The 23,055-nt window shown below is 39.0% G+C and overlaps 4 protein-coding genes across 8 annotated transcripts in view; 1 reads left to right on the plus strand and 3 right to left on the minus strand.

Annotated features, from left to right (window-relative positions):
* Positions 1-6: 6 nt before the first annotated feature.
* Positions 7-4,225, plus strand: Atg14 (autophagy related protein 14). The gene is made up of 9 exons (XM_018034723.2): positions 7-675; positions 953-1,058; positions 1,136-1,217; positions 1,284-1,521; positions 1,603-1,784; positions 1,862-2,018; positions 2,106-2,282; positions 2,358-2,487; positions 2,550-4,225. Exons 1-9 carry the CDS (start codon positions 428-430, stop codon positions 2,712-2,714), a joined length of 1,485 nt encoding a protein of 494 aa, XP_017890212.1. The 5' UTR covers positions 7-427; the 3' UTR covers positions 2,715-4,225.
* A 374-nt stretch (positions 4,226-4,599) lies between these two features.
* Positions 4,600-14,359, minus strand: LOC108631044 (protein phosphatase 1B). Of its 4 annotated transcripts, none has more exons than XM_026818549.1 (6): positions 14,180-14,359; positions 12,636-13,567; positions 12,240-12,357; positions 10,083-10,194; positions 9,754-9,808; positions 4,600-6,349 (listed from the first exon to the last, which is right to left on the minus strand). In XM_026818549.1, the coding sequence occupies exons 2-6, from the start codon at positions 13,446-13,448 to the stop codon at positions 6,269-6,271; spliced, it is 1,179 nt and encodes a 392-aa protein (XP_026674350.1). In that variant the 5' UTR covers positions 13,449-13,567; positions 14,180-14,359; the 3' UTR covers positions 4,600-6,268. The 4 variants fall into 4 exon arrangements, with proteins under 4 accessions (XP_026674350.1, XP_017890216.1, XP_017890215.1 ...); XM_018034727.2 differs by having other exon boundaries at positions 4,600-4,912; positions 14,180-14,358; XM_018034726.2 differs by having other exon boundaries at positions 6,066-9,808; positions 14,152-14,358.
* Positions 14,360-15,010: 651 nt separating this feature from the next.
* On the minus strand, positions 15,011-16,855 carry TrpRS (Tryptophanyl-tRNA synthetase). Its single transcript, XM_018034569.2, has 3 exons — positions 16,564-16,855; positions 15,560-16,497; positions 15,011-15,500 (listed from the first exon to the last, which is right to left on the minus strand). The coding sequence occupies exons 1-3, from the start codon at positions 16,685-16,687 to the stop codon at positions 15,333-15,335; spliced, it is 1,230 nt and encodes a 409-aa protein (XP_017890058.1). The 5' UTR covers positions 16,688-16,855; the 3' UTR covers positions 15,011-15,332.
* Positions 16,856-17,322: 467 nt separating this feature from the next.
* Positions 17,323-23,055, minus strand: part of LOC108631058 (uncharacterized) — a 56,535-nt gene continuing 50,802 nt past the window's right edge. For both annotated transcript variants that reach the window (XM_026818545.1, XM_018034755.2), the window contains exon 6: positions 17,323-21,837. In XM_026818545.1, coding sequence (XP_026674346.1) covers positions 19,537-21,837 — 2,301 coding nt within the window. In that variant the 3' untranslated portion in view covers positions 17,323-19,536. The remainder of the gene's footprint in view (positions 21,838-23,055) is intronic.

The following is a 23,055-nucleotide window of genomic DNA, read 5'->3' on the forward strand; positions in this document are numbered from 1 at the left end:
CACATAGCTGGCTCAGTTTCGTGGTTCCTAGCTGTACAACAGAACTTTGCGAAATAAAAATTTTATAATATCAAGAACATGGCGGCGTATCACGTGATATCGGACGCAATTCGCAAGAGAGAGTGATCATACTGGTTATATATAGTTATGCTGTGCTAGCAGTCCATGTATATATAGTCAAAGACAATAACAGGTATTCCTCAAGAGGATTGCTACCACGGCGCAGCTGTGAGACACACAAGTCAAGAATTCGAGTTTGTTTTTTCAATAATTAAACCGATCACACGACGAATTCGATGGAAATTTCGCACGATAGACGATCGTGTGTACTGCGTACGAATAAGATATGAAAGTAAGGATACGCGATATGGAAGGTATCGAGAGTGGAGTGGCGGGAGATTGCAATAAGTAAATAGTGGATCAGCTGATGAGTGACAACAGACGTACGAGAAGTGTATTGTTCTTGCTGTTGGTTATGGCGACAAGCAGTTCTGATGGGTCCTGTACAGCACCTGCAGATTTTCAGCTTTCGTCAGAGCTGGAAGACGTTCCGAATCGTCTGAGCGTGAACCTGTTCAAGTGCCCGCTGTGCCATAATAGCCGAAGAATTTTTTACTGCCGCCAGTGCATCCAGAATGGCGATTTCATCCATTCAACTTCTGTTTATTCCGAGCGGTACGTGCATTGTTCATTAGATTCAAGTGATTTCGTTGTTCCCGTCTGCCTTCGCACCTCGAATCCTGATTTCATGAAACGATTCCTCTCGGAATTTCGTTTCGTGTATCGTATCGCATGCACAGTGTCGCATCCACGGCATCGTATGCAAGTTCGTTTACACTCTCTCCTCCTTGATAACGAGAACCGATTTGAACCATCTCATTGATACTTAAATAAGCTCAACTCGTTCTTCCTCAAATGCGCCGTTTCTGAAAAATCGTGCTTTGTCGAACAGATTTGCAGATAAACAACTGCGACTTTTACGGTTGAAAGCTGCCAGAGCTCAGCTGGAAGAGAAATGCGTGAAAGCACTCGAGAAATATAAGCAACGGGATAAATTGGTAATTTCTAATTGAATTGCTGCGAACAGTTTGCCATGTCAGATGTATTATATCCGTTCGTTCTCTGATATTTATAGATATGTGATATAAATACTTGCAAAGAAAGAGTCAGGCTACTCCAGTCACTAGTAAACGAAACTAGACAAAGTATCAGCAGAGGTACGTTTAATTAGAATTTTACACAGCAGTCTAGAAGCATTCTAAAACGATTTTAATAACGTGCAGGTAATCAACGTTTGAACGTTCTGAAAGACGTGAATTCTCAGTTAGCGCTTAGATTACCCAGACACGAAGAGCGTGTAGAAAAATTACATCGATACGTCACTGGGTTGAGAGCGAAACAAGAGAAACAGAGAGAGGCGGTAGATAGGAAGAGGCAGCAGTTGAAAAAAGTGATCAGAACCGCTGCGAAACAGTTGATTCAATATATTTTTCCATTGTCCAAAGTGCAACCTAGCAGAAGGTAATCCCTCGTCGATTTGTGAAACACACATTTTTCTAATTAACGAATACCGACGATGATAAAAACCAAGAACTTTCTCAGTTTATGCAGTAGTGAGGAGGACGCTAGTTCAGACGTGACTTGTGCACTGGCAGATGCGTCTGGCACGTCTTACGTCAGAGGCAGATGGGTCAATGATACGGACAACGCTCTGGAAGTTCAACATCGTATCGTTGCTCCGACTTTGCCAGGAGACGGGGACTACAATGCATATTCTTTATGGGGTACAATACGTTATTAAGCTTGATTCACTTCCTTACGAATTCTGTGAGATCTCGATTTAATTTGTTCGACTTCTCAGTGGCAGCGAACAAGGACGGTGTGCCAGGTGCAAATAAAGAGACTGCAATGCACAATCCAGTGTACAATATCAGTGCAGCTTTAACTTACGCTACACAATTGGTTAATATTATTGCTTATTATCTTAACGTTAGACTACCATATAAACTTGCTTATGGGTATGTGGAAAGCAATATTTTTACACGTTCATACGTACAAGACTAATGGTACCATATCGTTTAAAATCGAATTTAACGTCTTTCCAGTGAATTCTGTGGGAACGAGATGTCGGATCAGAAATTTGCAAGGAAAGTGGCGAGGCTCAATAGCAACGTGTTACATTTATGTTTCACACAAAATACAAATATCACAGTTTTAAATCCGATGCACACTCTACAAAATATAATGCATTTGCTCAATACCGAAATCAGTGATCTTGGGAGGTAACTGTATTATCTATATTATTAAAAACGTTAAACAGACAGTTTTGACGAACGTTTATTTGTCTATTGAAACAGGATTGGTCCAATGGAAGTTGACACAAATGTTATAGCACAATTGCACAGTCAATTAGTTCCCGATTTAGAAAACAGTGACGACTCTGCTTCGGACGAAGAGGAAGACGCTTCTAATTGGGATTGGGAAGCTGTGAGTTTTGTTTTGCTTTCTCGCGTAGTTCACCTGTTCTATTTCATACGTCATTGTTCCAGGTACCAAACGTCGCTTGCCCCGAAATGGTAGTTCCAATCCCTGGTGCAATGGTCAGTCAACAATCGTCTAGTATGCAAGTGAATCAAAGTGTCGCTGGCGGTTTAGTTACAAGTGCCGCGGCTAGCATAGCCTCTATCTGGCGTGGTTGGACGACAAACAAATAGACTGCTCTGTTTAACTCGTTTTTATACGAATCATCATTACACGTGTAAGAATGTATGTTTCAATACGCACGAGCGTCGACGATGCTTCAGAACACCGTGGAACATCCGAGGTTCAAGCATGGACACATTTAAGAAGCATTGTAAATAATATCCGTTCGTGTAAGGTACGTGAAAGCGTAGTTCAATTTCTTTTGACAAAGATCTGACGATCAGTTGGTTCCGAGCTGTTCATTGAATTCTATTGATTTCTGCTGTTACTGGTAACACGATATTCCGAACAGCTTCGCTGAACTCACGATACGGTTTGCGGTTCTGGTACAAATTTGTTACGTGTACGAACTCGCGGTCGGACACTCCCGTGTCTTCGGTAATTGTTCGTTCACAAAGACGTGAGTTTAAAACGACTGCCTTTTTTATGCTCACTTCATCTATTTACGTCTGTCGGAACTCCGAACAGTCTCCTACTTTCGTTGCCCTCTTCTACTTTACGATTAATGTCGGCAGGGAAACGTTGTTCGATCTCTCGATCAGCACGTCAGACAAGTACGATCTGTTGAAACACTTCATACCTGACAATATACAACGCGAATGGGAGTATCAGACGAATCACTTTTGATTATATTTAAAATTAAGAGTACGACACGTGTGCGGTGTATCAAAACGAATTTTGTATTCAGGACGTTGTTAAAACTATTTAGTAGACTCGATAAGGACGTAAGATGTACATTATTATTATCAGAGCACGAATTTATTGACGTAGGTTAGTTGCACTGCATTGTATCGTTCTTAAAATGCATATGTGTAATTCTCGTAGGAAATTAACGTTTTGATTTTTCTTTATAAATCTCATTCCGAGAAAGTGTTACCGTTCCGTGCGTGTGTAGTACGCGTGCAGCGATGTTGAATTTCGCGTGAGCGTGCGCAGTGAACAAGTGGACGCGTTCAAAATATATAATCGTAACATTGATTTAGTAAGGATCACGATTCCTTTGTACCATGTAATTTTTTATGTACGAGAAAAAGAAACGTCGAGGAAGAGACGAATCATTGTCTCTTGTAATAATTGTTAAGTCTGTAACAGTGATACACCTGTCTGTTGTACGAATGGACACAGAGATTCGTTCGGACGAGTAATTTTACACGCATCAAATTTGATCGAGATTACGATACACGACCGTTGAATATAAATTGATATTTATATGGAAAACCAGCACAAATTTGTAAATGTTATTTGATAAGTATATTGTAACGTTGAGAGGAAATTCGAAATCGGCGCGCATTCGAAATCGTAATGTGGCCGGGCTCTTAGTAACGTATTCTTTAAATAAAATTTACAAAAGAGTATGAACGATATTTTTAATTATCGTATTACTACTATTAAGCGATATATAAATATACAATTTATATAAACATATATATTGTATATATATTGTACAAGATGGCTATGTTTTACCTAAACAAAGTTTCATTGTGATATCACAAATAAATTAGAATTTGTTTTTTTTTATCAACTGTTCGTATTTTGTACGAAGACCTCTAGACACGTCCAAGTAGAGTTGTCAAGCGTCGGATCGTCTAGCTGACAGGAAAATAGACCGAGCGTCTGTATTTCTGTGAACCCGTCCTTCGGACGAGTTTCTGTCTCTCTCTGGCGCCAACAGGAAGGAAAGACACTCTCGTCGTTTCCTTTCTCCGAATCTCCCGTTTCGACGCTCGATCTATTCCCGCGATACGTTGACGGTATAGTTAATAAATGAAATCGACGAGACGTGTTGTTGATAAATATTTATTGAATAGAAGGATAATAATATACAACATTAACTATATATATATACGTTCAAAGTAAAAACCTATAGTATTATGTATATTGCTATAGAGAACTTGATCAGATTCTTTGAAGATCTTTACTTAAAAATTAAAATGCTTTGTACAATAAACTTTTTAATCAGATTTTCGTATTACAATGCGATACATGACTCCGAAAAAAATTGTGTAACCAGAGAGATTAAAGTATGCCTGTTTAACATCGTTTTCGATTACCATTCCACAGTCTCTCCCCGTTTATGTAGTGTTTCCCCGGCTTGTGTTCTTGTCGCTTGGTATCTCACTTTCACGACTTTTGGATTCGCCAGTTTGTCGTATACCAAATGTATTCAAATCGTATACATATTGTGTATACACTAACTGGCTTGAGAATTCTGTAAGCATATCATCATATAGTATTTTAATTTTTATGTACACACATTTTCAGACGTAAAGCTTACAATAAAGCGCTTAGCTTAGTTTAATGAGAGAAGTAAACGCGCTTCCCCGCCGTAGTTCTCTCACTTTCGTTTAGAAAAATAGAATATTACTCATGTCTCGCGCGCCACGAATCGTGTTCGTCCTACAGTAAATAATTGTTAACAAATAACCATCGAAAATATATAGTATTTTACATACTTACACTACTGTTAAACTTAAAGCCAATCAGTTCGATTTCTAAATCGATTAAGAGTACGATTTCTATCAAATAAGTTCGATTTATGTCTGAAATACTACACGTCTATACTCCGTATCACTAATTCAAACAACATTACAAATTCGTCATCCAAACGAAGAAGAGAAAGATCATTGAACAGTTATTGTTTGTACCAACAATCGTTTTAGTACGGTCCAATGCCAATTTTGTTTGCATCAACAAGAACGATCTGATAAACGAAGTTACGAGTGAATTAAAAAGAAAGAGAAAGAAAGATACTGCAAGCGGCGAAAGGCAAACAGAAAGAACGTGTTAATTGTTTAAGAATTAATAAGAAAGTGTGGCAAGGATAGTTGAAAGAAAAATTCGCAAAATACATACTCAGTTATAAAAATATTTAAGTTCGTCAAATACGTGTTTAATTTTATATATACATATATGTATATATATTATATACAACAACATAGATAAATATGTTGACATATCTATGTGTGATATAGCATTATACATAATGTTCTCTGTTACACTGAATTCGAAACAGTACTTTCCCCTTCAACATAAAATACACGCTCGTCCGCAAGATCTTAACTGTTCCTATTATTGTGTCCTTAAATCAGTATTATATACACAACGTATGTAACGTGCAGTTAAGATCTTGACACAGCTGCAATACAACTGAACAAACAATTTACATAGTGTACGTATCAAGCATGTCGCATTCCAAAAATTATTTTCCACGATGCATTACGAGTACTACACTGTAAAACTGAAGAAGAATCATTAGTAGACAGAGAGAGAAAGAGAGAGAGAGAGAAAAAAATAGTTAGGGGAGGATCGCCTTTATTTACATACACTTGTTTATGCAAAACAGCGAGAGCAGTTTCGTTTGAGAAAAGAAAAATTATATATATATACATATATATATATAAATATAATTTTCAGTAATATATTTTCGGGTGTACCATTCGATTTACACAAGCATCATTGACAAATTAATTACCGAGAGATTACGGTAAGCGTGTTGTTGCGTTTCCTGTGAACCGTGTCGTTTCGTTTCGCGAAATAAATTATGCGCATCGAACGTGTGAAGATACTAACAGTTGTTATTGAGATCGGGAATCGGGTAGTTCAACTTGGATTGCAGGAATGGGATCGAGTATTGATGCAACGTAATCTGCAGAACGAAAACGGAACAGGATTATGCACATAACAATAAAAAGAGAATCGGCTTCGTGACACTTGGTTCGAGAAAAATCTCTTCTATTTTTCTTTTCAATTTTAATCTATCAATCTAAGATAAAAAGAACAGACGTAGTAGTAAGACAAGCATCGAGATTTTAAGTATCGGTAAGCAAAACCAAACGAGTTTACACAATCGTTTAAATAATAACACAATTCAGGTACACGCATTTAAAAGAAACTTGTACGTGTGTCTTTTCGCTTGTTCGTCACGTCGCGTAAACGAACAGTGTTTCACCCAAGCAAACATCGTTAATCGTTACCAAGTAATTGTGAAATTATTATGCAAGCGCATTCCACGAAAATTTGTTGAAAAAACACAAAAAATAAAAAGATATAATAAGTACCTATGTACAAACCCAAAAAGAAAAACAAAAACAAACAACTACTTGTTTAAATGCACTATATCTTCTATCGTTTCTGTTAACCGATAGTTCTATTCTGTATGAACGCTAAGTACGATGATACAAAGTTAGGATAAGCGAGTGTCGCTGTGTATCGTTACGAAATTAATAAGAATTATGCCCAGAGAGGAATACAGAACAGGACTATGAGTAAAAGAAAAGTACATAGTAGAGACCCATATTAAAAATGCATTTTCGATTTATTTCACTTGACCGCTGTCACTATTACCACGAGGGATCTAATTTACTATTAATTTTTGTTATCACTAGCGTTCAAATATACGAGATTAGTGTTAAACTTGTGATTCCATCGACCAAGTTAAACTTTTAATTAAAAGTACACAGGTATTGAGACAATAAGAAAATGTTCGTAAACGTATCTTAGCGGCGTATGTAACAGCTAAACGGCGTGAATCACCTTTTTTCACGCCTGAAAAACAAATTGTACGTGTTCAGTAATCTATACATCATGGATTCACCATGAAAAAAAAAAGAATATTCTCCAAAAACGTATAAATCAATATATCTGAGCAACACCTGGGAATTATTAAACGATCTACGATATCGATAAAATATATTACTACCTTTATACACTCCATACCTCGTTATTAGTAAAAATAGAGGACGTAACTCTATGTAAGGGACTCGTGTTATTTATTTCTCATATATTACTTTAAAACGATAATAGACTGTTAACTTCAGTTAATTTCAGGATTAATTTTCTTTTAACCAGGAACGGTAATATATATATACTTTGGTATATGTACGCTAGATTTTGTATGATTCAGGATGGCCTTGACACATAGTTTCCGTATTAAAGAAGAATTTCTCAAGGTGCAGCATTAATCACATGACAAGAAATAGAATAAAGACATGATCGTTACCTCACACATATGCATACGTACGCGCTTTAATTAACCGGTTAAGTATATCCGTATACGAATATATTTAATATCGTCAAAAATCGATAACGTGCTCTTTCTGCCGATGCGTCTTAAGTACTATACTTACTTGTCCTCTGTCACGTTTAAACGACGAATCGGACCGACCGACACCTTTTTACTCGAGGATCTCGCACGATCGTTTCTCTCGTTATAAAGTTACAATTTTTTAATTCTCTATTAACGACGTCACCTTTTGTTTAATTACAAAGGACGATGCGACGATACTCATCGATGAGACAATAAATTTTACCCCCCCCCCCCCCCGGAACAAGTTACGAGTCGAAAATGGGTGACGAGTATACGACGATCTCCCGGTCTTAAGAAACTAACATCAAGGCCCTCCTTAACTACGTTCTCTCACTGCCCGTTTTGAAGAAAAAAAAAAATGACCTGAATAAAATATCGATACACAGTTTCCTGGACACAATTTTTTATGTACATACATAGTATTGATATCTCTAAGACTAAACGATCAGTTTTTCTACTCTTCTCCTTCTAGCGCGTGACAGAAGATTTTTGATACCACTCTCGAAATATATATATATATGTGTAATGAACAGCTCTAGTCAAATTTACTTAAAGGTTCACAACGGAAGAGCATGAAAAACTGACCTAAGAATCAATTGTTCTGAGCGCAAGTTCTCTAGAGCTACAAAAATATATAATCGTTTATAGTAATATTATGCATTCTTTTTTTTTTTTATCAACATAGCAAGAGGACGTGATCCAAATATTCTACCAAGTGTTCATTCGAATGAAAAACTAGATTTGTGAAACGATCCGCGAAAACCTCTCCGTGTATAGTACAGTATCAAACGAGAAAACAATTTTATCAAACTGGTAAAAAATATATTTCCCTTTCGTCGAAAAATCTGGATCCAACGAAACGTATAAAAATTTGTCAAAGGAAACGGTGTCGAGATTACGGTTCAGCGTTACGAATCGCGACGCAGCGAGCGATATTTATTCAGTAGTTCTCACGTCATCTAGTTTTTCACGGGATATAAGTATATCTGCAAACGCGTTTGTCTCGGTAGAATACTTTTAAATCCTCTGCTTATAACTGCAATATAAACATTTCTTTTTTACTCCATGGATGAATTTATAAAATCCAACAATAGATAGTGATAATTATGAGAACACCACCAATACCAATATTGATTTGAATCAGCTGTAGGATGTACTGTCAGTTCAATCTTCGCGTTTACTTTAAGTTATGCAGTGAAATATATGTATGTATATATATATATATCAAGAGACGTCTCTTTCTGTTCAAATGTTCCGTGTGAATCATCAACGTTCCTTAATTTGCTTACAATTCGCAATGTTCGTTTTGGAAAAAGTGGTGGTATAAAACAAACTTTCTTTTGCCTACTCATATACTATCAGTTACTCACGTACGTTAATTGCAAGTACACGACTGACAATGAAAATATGTTCGTTTCCTTTAGCAGTAATAGCTATCAAACGTCGTAGAACTGATGATCATAAACTTTTTACACGTCTCCGTCGCGTCTGACCGAGTCGAATGATCGAGTCGATGTCGGAGACAATTCGTTAAGTTCGTGAAACGATTTCATGTACTCGCGGTTTCGATCGATCGGGTGTATATATATATATATAACAGTTTACGATCCTTAAGTGTAGCCGTTTAAAACTCTAATTTATTTCTTTTCCGTTTTCTTTTTGCCAACAATAACGCACCGCAAGAATCGTCTGTGCATCTCTGCGCGCGGTTTCGGCGACAGATTTAGTTTCGATAAACGATTTAGTTTCGTAATACCGTATACCGGTGTACTTCTTTTGCAAGTTCGAAACGAGTCCTTTTTTTACATCGGAAGAGATCAATTTAAAATCAAGATATTCCCGATAGCATCTGCATCGTTATATGATTATGGAACATGTCTAATGATTATAGTTGTACAGTTGATGCAGTATACAAAAAAGTCAAAGGTTAGTTATATCGAAGGGAAATCGTATCCAAGACTTACACTGTCCGCTCGGCTGGGACATACTTCTCGAAACACTTGTTCAATGAAAGGTTGCCTGAAACAGAAACGGGAGAACCATTTTAGACACAAATTAAGTACTTTGACAGGATTCAAATGAATCTTCCACACGTATAATTTCATAAGTACTGTCGTGTGCTGTAAAATCAAGTTTTAAAATAAGAAATCGGTATGAACCGTGTACATAGTACGAAACGTTTGGAGCTAGGCCAAGTACAATAGATCCGTTTTAATCCCAGAAACGTTAACCTTAATACAATTTTCAATTTAGTTCCGAGGCTGAAACTTGCCGATTCATGGATTATACTTACTTAGCCGAAAGCCCACCACCAGGAGGAAGATTAGGAAACTCTTGGTCCACGAGCAGTTGCAACAGCTTCAGAAAATCAAACTCATTTTTGTCCTCTTGTTCGGCAACTATTTCTATAAATTTAAAAAGAGAACAGACATATCATTCGTCTTGATCAGGGCCGGCTGAGCGCACATCTTTTATAAACATTATCTATCATTCAATCAGTGTATACTGTGCATCTACTATCATATTTGTGCAGCAAATACTTGGCTCATGTCATTTAACAAGTGGAACGCGTTATTCGCCTTCGTAAATCTAGAAGGTATCCTCAGGATTCTGTAGTACGCTATCCTTCAAAACAATAGATAAAAACACGTGGCGAGCTGAATACAAAAATACATGCATCTACTTAGGACTGGAATAATTAATGGTTTGGTACATTTCTTATGGAAATCCTGGAAACAGAGATCCGGTCTTAAGTAGATACATTGCTATCGGAGTTTAAGCTATAGACAAATGTTACATATAGTTTAAATGCTTCCTTGTTAAATTTATCCACCATTGGAATTGTATAATGTTATATAATACACGTACATATATACGTACAGAGAGATATATATGTTGCAATGTTCCTCCATAAGAAATGCATTACCGAGAGAATGAAAATGTAGCGGGTAAAATACTTCGAGGCTTTCGTAAGAAAATGTTCACCTACCTGTGACACCGGTCAAAATACGATTAAGAGGAACAGACAACTTTCGAGTATGATAAATTTTACTTACTAAAAGAGTATCAAAGAATACCAACTCCAAGGGTGGAATGCATTTTCAAGTAAAAATAATGATTCGTGTTAAAAGACTTTAATTAAAGGAGAAACAGTTAATACAATTTGACAACAGATAACAACTACCGACACATTCGTAATCGTCCTAGTCGTTTAACGGGCATAGAACGCATTTTTTAAAATACTCGTAACGCTATAATACTCTATACCGGCAGCGTGACAACGTACGCTGACAGTATTTTCGAATACACTCTACGTGTGTTTGGAAAGTATCTTCATAAATATTAAAATGGAAGTCCTATTTAATTATCCCTCGGATAAACCCTTCAGGTATCTCGACTTTACAAAAAACATTCCACTAATCTATTCTAATGTATAAACCTTTGTCGACTCAATGAACCATCGGTTTGTCATACATCATCATTATAAATATTTCGATATACTGATGGGCAATACAATAAAATACAACGACACTAGTCGACGATTGGACGTCGGAAGAATCAGAGTTCACACTAGGTGAAAAATGTCTATGAAGCATGTACGTTTCGAACTAAGTCTATTACATTTATACGAACGTATAAATGACGAGGGTCGGGAAAGTCGAGACGGATTTCGATCGAAACAAGTCTCGACTCTCCTACTCCGACGATATTTATTGCTATCATTCGTGGAAGTAATTTATATTGCACAAATATGATTAATCATAAGATTGGGTTTCACTAGTTTAGTGATATGGCACACGGTTTATAATTATTCATGTGCTCGATCGAGTTATACTCGAGGAATCAAAAGGAAGAGCGATACTAAAGCTACTTGTTTAAAGTTATACGGTAGGAAAATACATCCATTGGATAAGAATAAATTTTCAACATTTCGTAATGGAAACATTCACGTATATATATGTACATATACCTCTCTCTCTCTCGGGAGAAAATTAGAGAGATATAAAAAGAGAAGATATGTGGCATTTACTAGAAAAATATCTTTATCAATAGACAGTGTATAATAAATAATTGTTCCATTTCAAGCGTGATTATATCTTGAAAAGTAATGATTTGTCAGAGACAGGTAAAAATATTGACGAGGCATATTAATATTTAAACATTGACACTTGTGGAAATACTGGTTCGTACTCTATACGAACGACGTTCGTCTTAACTTTATACTTTCTTCGTATGATAATATATCTATCTCCTTTTCAAAGGAGAATGGTCAAATTCTTTTGAAATAAATTCGCAAAATCTGATTGTTAAAATAAAAAAAAATGGTATCAAGCATTATTCTCTGATCGAGAGTCTGCAGAATGTCAAGTACGCGTATGATACTGTGATTTAGTATTAATGCAACAACAAAAAGAGTATAACTGATTTGAATATGGAAATGTTAATGAACCTTTGATTCTCCTCTCAATGGCCATTTCGAGCTCGGCTTCTTTCTTCTGTGCTTCTGGATTTGGTTTCGGAGCAGCAGGAAATGTTACCAAAACTATACTCATGTTATCTCTGCTACCCTGTAACAAACAGACCGTTTTTAATGAGTGAACACGTCCGAGAAAATTTCAGCAAATGAAAACGAAATGTTAGCGATATAAAAGACAGGGTGAGAGAGAAAGAGAGAGAGAGAGATAGAAGAGGATGTTATCTAAAGCTTGAACCTTCTATCGTAATTTAGTGAAACATGAAGAACCGTAAAAAGTACTCGTAACACTGCTAATGGAAATTTCCAAGAATGAGAATGTTTATGATACACGTCATCGAGTAATCGTAAAGAAGCTTTAGACATCATTACCTTGTACAGACAGGTGTCTATAACCTGGTTCGTGACTGCTTCTAAGTCATCTGTAAGCAGCAACCTTGAATGTATAAAATTACATAGATCTTCGTTGTTCATTACATCCCAAATACCATCACACGCTAAAACTAGAAATTCGTCGTTTTCATCGTCTCTATCTCGAACAAATATTTCTGGTTCTGGAGACACTAACTGTTCACACGGGCCTCGATCTTTCAAATTTTTGTACTCGTAATCTCCCAGTGCGCGAGACACGGCCAGAGCCCCGTTGACTCTCTGTATCATAACACTGCCGCCAGCATTTTGGATTCTCTCCTTTTCCGCGGGCAAGACAGGCTTGTGGTCTCGTGTCGAGAACACCGGATCTCCCGCTCGACACAACACGGCTCGCGAATCGCCGCAGTTAGCGATGTATATGTTTCTGGGAGATATAAATGCACAGACGGCCGTCGAGCCAGATTTCTCGGTGCCAGAACTCATCTCCGGCAGTTCTCTCATCTCGTCATCCAGCCGAAGGAAGCCAGAGTGAATCCCTTTGGTAACATCTTCCGCCTTAAACTCCTCCGTCTGCATTATACATTCCAACAAGTGCTCGGCGCTGTGCGCCGACACCAATGCCCCGGCATGGCCATCGAACACCGCGAAGTAACTCCAGTCCTCGAGGCCGCCTTTCAACCCGGTTATTGCCCTGTGAGCATCCTCCATCTCCATCCTCCAGCCCTGCATGCTGGCGACGCCGTAACGCAATCCATTGCCAGCTCCGTGTTCGTTATATTTGTCTGTCTTCGGAGTGTCCAAAAGTGCCCCCATAGTAGTACTGTTCGTTTAGTAATCGCTGCGTCAGCTCAATCAATTTCCTTTACTTTTTCTATATTATTTGATCAGCATCTTTTAACTGATCATCGATACGACACTTTTTCGAGTTTTACCTAAAATCGTAAGAACGGGAAGAGATAGTAGAATTTTCGTGTTTTACAACATTCGATGAGATAAGATGACACAAACACATCGTCTCGTGATACGAATTTAAATCAAATATGTAATAGCCTCGTATCGCGTTCGACTCGCGTGTACGTACAATTTTCTATGCGTACACACGCTATAGGATCGCTCAGAGAATATCCTCTCCGATTATCGTTTCGTATCATGATTTTCTCACGGAGGCTGTCGTCCCGTGGCCGTGGTCGTTACAATTTTAATTCGACCGAGGAAAAACGACGATTGAAACACAACATTGGTACGATACCGAGCGTAACGTACAACGAGATAATCGGAGCGTAGGATCGTTTGAAAAAACCGAACACGGTACAACGTTTACGTAAATGGGAAGCATTCGAATTACATGTTATTACGTCCACTATGCAATTATTACGGTAGCCTCGTCAACGCTGTAACGTGGATTAATCGAACACGGTAATGGAAAATCTCTCACGAGCGTGAGCAACTACCTATATCAGATTCTAACGAGAAACTATTTGGCAGTGCCAAATTTCGCGACGAAAATAGTTTATACCTCGAGTCTGCATGCTCACGAAACTTACGTAGGGAGATCGTGACCAAATATCATCGTTACTTCGTGAAAGTATATGTGTGTAGTGCGTGGTATTGCTAATAGACTTGTTTCATATCACTATCACCATGTTCTTTTGCTAGGCTCAACACACAGAGCCAAAGAAATCGACTTGCATGAATGACGGATATACACTAGGCAAATTTCTGCGCCTGCGCCGGTTATTAATAGCACTCCAAATGGCGTCACGATCCGCCAATCGCGCAGCGACGATTTCCGCTCGAGCCTGGGCAATCGTAGTTAAAGGATCCCGAAGTAAAATTAACTCTTGTGCGCGCGATACTGGAATTAACTCTCGCTAACGAACATATAAACAAAAACACCGAGTTTTTGCCGATGATAAATTACACTGTCAGTGATTAGTGAGTTTTATCAGTGCCGCCTCTGCCTGGCCGACGCGCAGCTCGCCGTTTGAATTTCGAAATTTTGTAAGTACCTATTTCGTCAAACGTACTTCAACGATTTCTTATTTCTTTTATCGTAATCTGACTATTTATCGATACGATTTAACGCTTGATATTCGGGCTCGATGATAATTTGTTTATTTAACAAATAATCATGCACATCGTTCGATGCTCTGTCAGAATTCGATAACGTGTATAATACATCAATTTTCAAACGGTACCATTTTGTATCGTTTGTTTTTATATTTGTGTGATCATTATTACACGTTTTGTCAGTTGCATTTATGTTTGTTTCATGTGCAACTGATATTTTATCGTGTCTATCAGTGTTAAATATAAGATTTCGTCTTATAATTCGCCAATAGGAAATATTTTATTCTCGCAAGTATACAATACTATAATCTTCGAAGATTTTTTATTTTCAATAATCTTTTCGTATGTACGGTACATAAGTATCGTCTATACGAGAGTGATATCTTCTTAAAAAAAAATATACAGTTCATATTTTTCAGCTATTCTCGCAAGTACAGAAAGGATTGGTAGGATTATAAATGTCTTTATAAAAGCAATTTAATCGACTTAAAAAAAAGAAATACACATTGTTTCGAGAAACAATTTGTTGTGTTTCTAAAATAAATAAAATTAAATTAACTGATGGAAATGTGGAAACTTGCGCTAAGTTTATGTACATACATACATAATAGAATAATGCATGTGCAGCTATTTTACATTCATCACAAAACCTAGATCCCTAGGCACCATGTATTGCTTAACTGCTTCATCTGTTAATTTACTCTTAGCCTCTTGATGACCAGCTACTATGCGCTGCAGAATGTCGATCAATTCTTTTTTAAGTTCTCCTGTCAAGATCTCCCCGCTCGTGTAGCCCTGAAAAGATCCGTACGATTATTAATCCAAATCAGCTTTTCCATTTGTGTTGAACTTACCTTTCTAAGTTGCTCCAATTTCTCGTCGTCCTCCAGGAAAAATCTTAACCACTGATACGCTATGTCAACTTCGCAGTTGCCCCCTAATTGTCTATGCTCTTCGATGCTGGCTTGCCCTCCAGAGAATGCATGTTTGTTCACCTTGTTCTTTATTTGCTTAGCCGTGTCCGTTAAGAATATCGCTGTATTATTATTACTGGCAGACATTTTCGTCTTAGAGCCTTGTAAGGCAGGGAAGAATATAGAATGCAACAGGGCAGGCTTCGGGTAGCCAATCCTTGGCGCAACGTCCCTCGTCATTCTGAAGTAGGGATCTTGATCTATAGCGCACGGTATCAAACAGTGAACCTTCGCGTTCTTAAAAATAAACGGGAACGTGCTAGAAATCGCTGGGGCAGCTTGCGTAGGTGGGAACGAGATCTTTCCAATCGGATCACTGTCTCCAAATCCGAAAATGCCTTTCACCTGATTAAACGTAACGCTCCTCTGTATTCTGACCATGTTTTGATAGAACGCAGGATTATTTCCGATGTGTTCCAAGTTAGAAAAGATAAACGTATTCTCTGGTTTAAATCCAAGCGCGATAATCTCTTTAGCATTAGTGTAGGCCAGTTTAATTGCATCTTCTATTTTAATATTCTTCCATATCGCTTTCTCGTCGTCAGTCAGTTGTATGATCAACGGAACGTGGAATACGTCTTGCAACCATTTGCAAAACATAAATGGTATCAGATGTCCTATGTGCATAGAGTCTGAGCTAGGTCCTCTCCCAGTATAAAGGTAAAAAGGCTTTCCCTGTTCGTAAAGGTTCAAGATAGTGTGCATATCTCTGTGAGAGAAGAATATTCCTCTTCTGAGGAAATGATGAGGCTTTTGACCAGTGATCTTCTCGAACCTGGCCATGAGTTCTCCATCGATCTTCGAGCTACCAAACTTCTCTAGGGTAACAAAGGAAAATCTTGGTGAGCAAACACGTGGACATTAAAATCTCGCACAAAACTTACTGATAAGCTTATCATAGTCGATTCCAGTCTCATTCTTGGTTTCAACGTCCCAAGGTGTCACGATGTCCTCGTCGTCCGCTCTTCCGTTCAGTGTCAACGTGTCGATTTTTACATCCTCTGTCATTTTATTCTGCTCCGAACTTCTCCCGGATTTTTAATTACAATCGAGCGGAGGTTTTTACGAGTAGAACCCTGTCATATGCTACGTATCTGGGGCCGATTTGAAAAGCAGCGAGGTTATGTCGACCTTTAATCACACGGTATATTCCCTGCGCACGCATTTGCACGTTCAAGGTAGGAAATTTCGTCAACCACAACTTTTTTGCAGATGCACTGCAATGACTCGGCTGACGAATCGATTCTATATAAATGTGATTATAATTCTCGAAGGAACGGAGTATTCCGTCTAACAGGTATTGTCTTTCTATATCTGAATAATCTGTCAAATTATCTATTGATGCGATCTCTAAGCTTTTAATGATAAAAATGTGTCTTAATGATTTCAAGTTCTAATTCTAATGCTCGTGCATTTTTAGTTCTCACAGTTGAATGCATACTGATGCATACGTGATAGTAAACTGATATTGTGATACTGAATGAATTATTTATTACTTGTAAGGATATATAAAAATCATTCGATTTATGTGTTCGCGCAATCTACGGAGTCGGGAGAGGGTTATACCATACTGTACGCATGTGCTGAAAGTTTATTCAAATCTTCAAATTCAAATAGGAAGATAAATCATTACTCGGGTAAGATTCGTCTAATCAGTGTATTATATCCTTTTATACATATACAAAAACATACGATTTCATGCTTATCACATGTTGCAAATAAATAACATGAAAAGAAATATGATACACAGATAACGAATAGAGAGTGGATCCAGTACAGTTATTAGAGCTTATTATAATTTTCATTGAATTACCTAATTCGTTGAGGTGTGCAAATATATGCACGATCCCTTGGCAAACTGTTACACTTTTGTCAATACAGGTAGGGTACAACTTTATCGTGATCAAACAGTAGCAACACATGATTTCTCTCACATATATCTGTAATTTGTTTAGTCTGTCTTCGTATCGCGTATATTCGATATCAATTCGGTGAACGATAAAACTTCATAAAAATATATATCAACGTGCCTCTCACATCGACATTTATTTGTTTGTACAGAAGTTTTCAGTTTACCTTAGTCGATTCGTAACTTAAAAAGTCGAGTTCCAATTACTCTACGATTTACATAAATGGAAGACACTCGGTAGAAACGAATCGCTGGTTTGCGGAATTAAGAACTGTCGGATCTGCTTTTATTGTAGTACGTATAATTAAGAAATTGATTGTACATCTTTCGCAGTTGTTATAATGAAACATTATAGACATTCGCTTGAAACTTTATTTTTAATTGTTCCGAATGAAATAATCAAATCGGTACATCTTCAGCTATATTACTACTTGTTTACACACGTATGTCGTTCATTGAACTGAAAAATAGGAATTTCCTGTGAAACATGCGCGTTACATACTTGTACACACACACACGTGCGTGCAGAGGGAAGTCTGTCTTAAAAAAATATCGCAGATAACAAAAATAATTTCATTCGGTCAACTAATACTTATGTATCGTAAAGTATCGTAGAGCTTCAATACTTAATTGGCATGTTGTCAGTGGGGATCTTCTATCTACACAGTCTCGCGATAATTTTTTTTTCATTTATCTTGTTAGGAATTCGAACTAGCGAAGCGATTCTTTTTTCACAGCGGCGCGATATAAAAATTAGAGATTTCAATAGGAATATTCACAGATCGATTGTTAAATTTCAGACAAATAGATGATTGACATTACAAAAGAATTACAACATGTTTTCCAGAATTTACGAACTACTAGAATCGAGGACTGATTCTCATATTAGTTTCCGTGTATCGAAAGTTTTTGGTCCTCACGTTCCATCTACTGTACAATTGTTTTTCAAAATATACTTACTATATATATATATGTGTGCTTCTCAATCGAAGATGATTCTTTCGTTTGATTCAGCTTCTCCTCACTCAATTATTTTCTTCACGAAAATATCTACACTTTCTGAGCATATTGTGCTTACAATCTTCGCAAGAATTAGGACAAGGTTGATTCACAGTTTGCATGTCGAGTAACAACGCTTCCTCCTCTCGAGTTTAATCGGATATGATAATTTGATTAAGTGGTAGCTTTCTGGTGTTAGATCGTGATTACAGATAAATGAAAGTATGGAACTTATAAGATGGGCAGATTTCGTTGGCTGCGTCTAAGGACAAACGTCGTTCTCAGACATTATCGTTCATCAGATTCGATCAGGTACTCGAACGGTAACACATAGTCCGGTTCTTCTGCGTGAAAAGAAACTCTTGGCACGTTTAGAGAAACATGAATGACTGCTTAAGTATCGGCCAAGTGAACCGCGATCTGCGAGGTAAAATCTGTGAATTACGATCTTAACGGATAATTTACGAGCGCTGTACGCGTGACTTCGTTAATCAGATGATTAATTTAATCAATTACTCTCGTCACCACTTTACGCCCTCCGAATTCTTCACTTAGATTAAGTCAACACGTGAACGATATATTACAAATTTACGAGTCCGATCCTAAGGCTCCTTGAAAGTTTCACACTTCCGACAAACGAATAACTTCTTTTTAAACGAGGACTCGGTGCAACTGTTCGTAGGAGTCGAAGGATTAAATTATACATAATTTCCCCTCTCTCGTGATCGCTCTATGATCCCACTAAAGTACTATCACAGTCCAAATGAAAGTTAGATTTCATCGTCTCACAATAATATACATTTACGTTAATTACATACATACATACGTAAGTACGTGTATACCTCTTGATGAAACAAGATAGAGGATCTCTCTAACTGTTATAAAAATACATACACACGACAATGTACATGGTACAAGTCTCCGTCGATCCAGTCCTCCGGAAACGAATCTACACCCGGACGCCGACGCCACTGTCACCCTTTATCTCCGAGACAAACTCGAAGGTAGGGGTGCAGATTTCCGTGGGCGTTGGCGAGGCTAGGGGCGCCAGTCTTGGATTCTTCATGGACAAGTCCTTTAAGAAATAATCCGCACCCTTCACTCGCAATCTGTTTCGATGCAGAGACGGCTCTAGTCCCGATCTCGTCGATAAACATTTGTTCCTCAACATGGATTCCGTCGACTTGCTCTGTAGATCGTTCTCGATCACAGATCTCCTCGCGTTGATCCTTGAATTGGAATCGTACGGGGACCACTCGCGTTCTGAATCGGGCGTGTAAGTGGACTCGTTCTCTTCGAACGAAGTGAAGATCTCTGAACCGGGCATCGATGGGGCACTGAAAAACGATTCCCTCAACGACGAGGTCAACGCGTCGGGACACATGAAAGGATCCAGCGACGTTAGATCGTTCAGATCGCTTCCACTGTTGCAGACTTGGAAGTTGTTCACCGAATAGGACGAAGGGAACTGATGCTCGGCTTCCACGGTAGACAGGATCTCCTGGCTCCTAGAGGATTCGGACCACTTCGAGTCTGACGGTCTTCTCGAACTGAACCTCGTCGAATCATGTTCAGCGAAGATCGGTTCTGGCAATCTGCCGTCTCTTTTGTCTGAATTTTTTAACAGAGCTTCGAACAGGCCTATCGGTTCTATGGGTAACGTTTGACTCGGCGAAGCTGCGTTCGAGGAACCGTGACTAGATTTGCCGTTGAACGATTCGCTGTAGTCTTCGATATTTAGTAAAACGGATGGTATCACAGGGTCCGAGTGCCTCACGGGGCTTCTTCTGTCGCCCATCGGAGACTTGGCGTGATCGATGCTGATCGACGGTTTCAAAGTCTCGCCATTCCTCGTGTCTTCCTCTTCTAGAGAAGCCAGGGGAAGGGGATCTATGGGGCTCGGTGGCTCCGAGTGTATCGTAGGCACAGCGAGAGTTTCCATCACTCTGTAAGGTTCTAACAGCCTGACGTGCGTCATGGGTTCGATGGTGTTGATCGATTCGGAATGTCTCATTATCTCGTTTCTTCGAGACATCGGATCCAATCTGGATTCTATGTTCCTCGAATTGTTCGAGCGACCGATGCTCGCCAGTTTGTTGGCAGTAATCGTCATGTGCTTGAGAGACGTTCTTGCCTGCCTTGGACTCTCTAACGAACTTATACTGCCCGGCGTGGGTAGCGAAGCGTAACTGTTCTGAAGTCTCAAGTTCAAATTCGGACTGGTCCCAGCCAAGTTGATCTTCACTCGAGGACGTGGATAGATTTGGAATCGCCTCTGATTCTCCAATTGTTGGGACAGCATGACGTGTTTAGCCAATCCCCCGTCGTATCTATGGTGATCTAAATTCTGCACGGAGAACCTATGCGCTTCTATGACGTTGCCACTGGTCGGGAGCCTCAAGTTCACTTCCGACGAGTGCCCGATCGCAGCTTTGATATCGGGATCGGACATCGAGCATAAATTCGAGTTCCTCCGTTTGTCGTTGACCGGGCTGAGACCGTCGTGGAACTGTTTCCCACTCGCGGTCGGAGTGTCTGCGCTCAACATTGGATCCGACATAGTGTTCATCTGCAACACTTTTCTGTTCAACGTTACGTCGGTCTTCAGATTCTGGTAAGAGGTGAACTTCGGCTCGGACGCCTTCGAGAAGTTCTTACTGGTCAATCTCTTATGATTCAGTCTCCTCAAGTGTCTAATTTTATTGAACGTGGGATCCAACACGTATTTCAAATTCTTGATTTTATCTATATTATGATTAGAATCGATCATGTGGTTCCTATCGATTATGTACTTCAAATCGAGCATCTTCGTCAGATCGTGGATATCTTCCTCGACGATGTCTTCCTGTTGCCCGACGGAAGACGAGTGTTCGATATTCCTCTCTGGCGAGATGTCCGTGTGTCTCGATGCACCCAGACATCGTCTACTGGTGTATATGACGTTCTGCTTCGCTGCGAAACAATCTTCGATGGGATGTCGCCTACTGTCATTGCTGTTGTTCACTTCGGCCAGTTCCATGTGCGTATTGGAAGCTCGCCTCATCGGCGAGCAACCGTAACGACTAGGGGTCATCCCGAAGCGAGCCACGAGCTCCTCGGTGATCTTCCCGGCGGCCATCCTCATCTCACCGTGGTGGAACGCGTAGATCCATGGATTCACGCCGCTGTGCGCCATGATCGGTAGCCCCAGCCACACTCCCCATTCGGTGAGGATGTTAGTACCGCAGAAGATGTCCAACAGCATGCAAGTCTACAAAATAGATTAAAATGCTTTGTGAATGTTGCGCAAAGCTAATTCGAGCCAAGGGAACGGAGACTCGAGCTCGTCTCGAATTTAATAACTAGAATTCGTGACAATTTATATGATAATTTTCGTTTGACCCTTTGATTTGAAAAGAAACCGTGAATTTTAATTGTGTTCAATGACGGCTCTTTGCCGAGGGTCAAAATTTACTGAAAGTTTTTCTCTTTGTCTTGGGAAATATCTGGTTCATCCACGTGGCAGCATTCGATGTAACCGAAGCGTGAACGATGTACTCGAACTATGCAGTTATGCCTTTGTGGTACACGTGACACTAGTTGTCTTGTCTCCTCTATTAACGAAAGTCGGCGGATCGTAAACGAAGCCGCGCCTGGGACACGGGTAATTAAACCGAGATTTTCTATCTCTTGCCAGTCGATCAGGCACGTACAACAATTTGTTTAATAATTTTATTAATACGTGTCGCGTAGGAATTCATTGCGTGACGCGGATCGTGCAATGAAATTTATTTATTTTACTTGAACTCTGATACGTGTCTGCAGAACCAAAGAAAGTGTCGTTGTCTCGCGGAACGACATCGTTCTCAATTGTCTCCTTCGAATAAAAAGAAACGACTTTGGAGAACAGTTTGCGAACGACTTTTTGCTCTCGGTTTCCGTAATTTCTTCGCCGTCGCAATTTCGAAAGTTATGTAATTTTTCACCGCTCCGTTGATGAAACTTTTCGGATGAAGACAGATGGTCCCGGGACCTTCGTCACATCGATTCTTCTTATTATCAAAATTCCATGTCATTCGACAGCGTGACGGTAAAAACGAGATTCGAACACTGCGTGAAACGGTTCATCTGTAAACGTTCTAGCTTTTGTTTGTCCCATTCAAATATTGACATTCTGTTTCAATGTAACGAAACATTCTATCTGCAGTTGTTTCGTGAATCGAATTCAATTCACAGTCCGAAATACATTTATTTCTCTCTCTCTCTGTTTCAATATTTAAAAATACAATTTCTTTTGCATTCAAAAAATGTAATAAACATCTCCCGGCATTCGCCATTTGGTCATATGAATACCAGTTAACAAGAACACTCGGTCATTGGATTCTGTCTGCACGCGCGCGTTGGCAAAGTAGAATTAATATGGCACGTGTCAGACGCGCCAGTAGTACGAGCACGGCGCTGATCAGATATTACGTCCGCCGCGGCGGGA

The sequence above is a fragment of the Ceratina calcarata genome, unplaced genomic scaffold (genome assembly GCF_001652005.2).
Source record: "Ceratina calcarata isolate Rehan_Ccalc_2016 unplaced genomic scaffold, ASM165200v1 scaffold8, whole genome shotgun sequence".
Classification (NCBI taxonomy): domain Eukaryota; kingdom Metazoa; phylum Arthropoda; class Insecta; order Hymenoptera; family Apidae; genus Ceratina; species Ceratina calcarata.

Coding starts and splice junctions, on each gene's coding strand:
- Atg14 (XM_018034723.2), top strand. CDS start 428: ATGAGTGACAACAGACGTACGAGAAGTGTATTGTTCTTGCTGTTGGTT. Junction 676..952: donor ACTTCTGTTTATTCCGAGCG/GTACGTGCATTG, acceptor TTTGTCGAACAG/ATTTGCAGATAAACAACTGC. Junction 2,283..2,357: donor GAAATCAGTGATCTTGGGAG/GTAACTGTATTA, acceptor CTATTGAAACAG/GATTGGTCCAATGGAAGTTG.
- LOC108631044 (XM_026818549.1), bottom strand. CDS start 13,448: ATGGGGGCACTTTTGGACACTCCGAAGACAGACAAATATAACGAACAC. Junction 12,358..12,635: donor TAGACACCTGTCTGTACAAG/GTAATGATGTCT, acceptor TGTTTGTTACAG/GGTAGCAGAGATAACATGAG. Junction 10,195..12,239: donor CATTGAGAGGAGAATCAAAG/GTTCATTAACAT, acceptor TTAAATTTATAG/AAATAGTTGCCGAACAAGAG.
- TrpRS (XM_018034569.2), bottom strand. CDS start 16,687: ATGACAGAGGATGTAAAAATCGACACGTTGACACTGAACGGAAGAGCG. Junction 16,498..16,563: donor CGACTATGATAAGCTTATCA/GTAAGTTTTGTG, acceptor TTGTTACCCTAG/AGAAGTTTGGTAGCTCGAAG. Junction 15,501..15,559: donor AATTGGAGCAACTTAGAAAG/GTAAGTTCAACA, acceptor GGATCTTTTCAG/GGCTACACGAGCGGGGAGAT.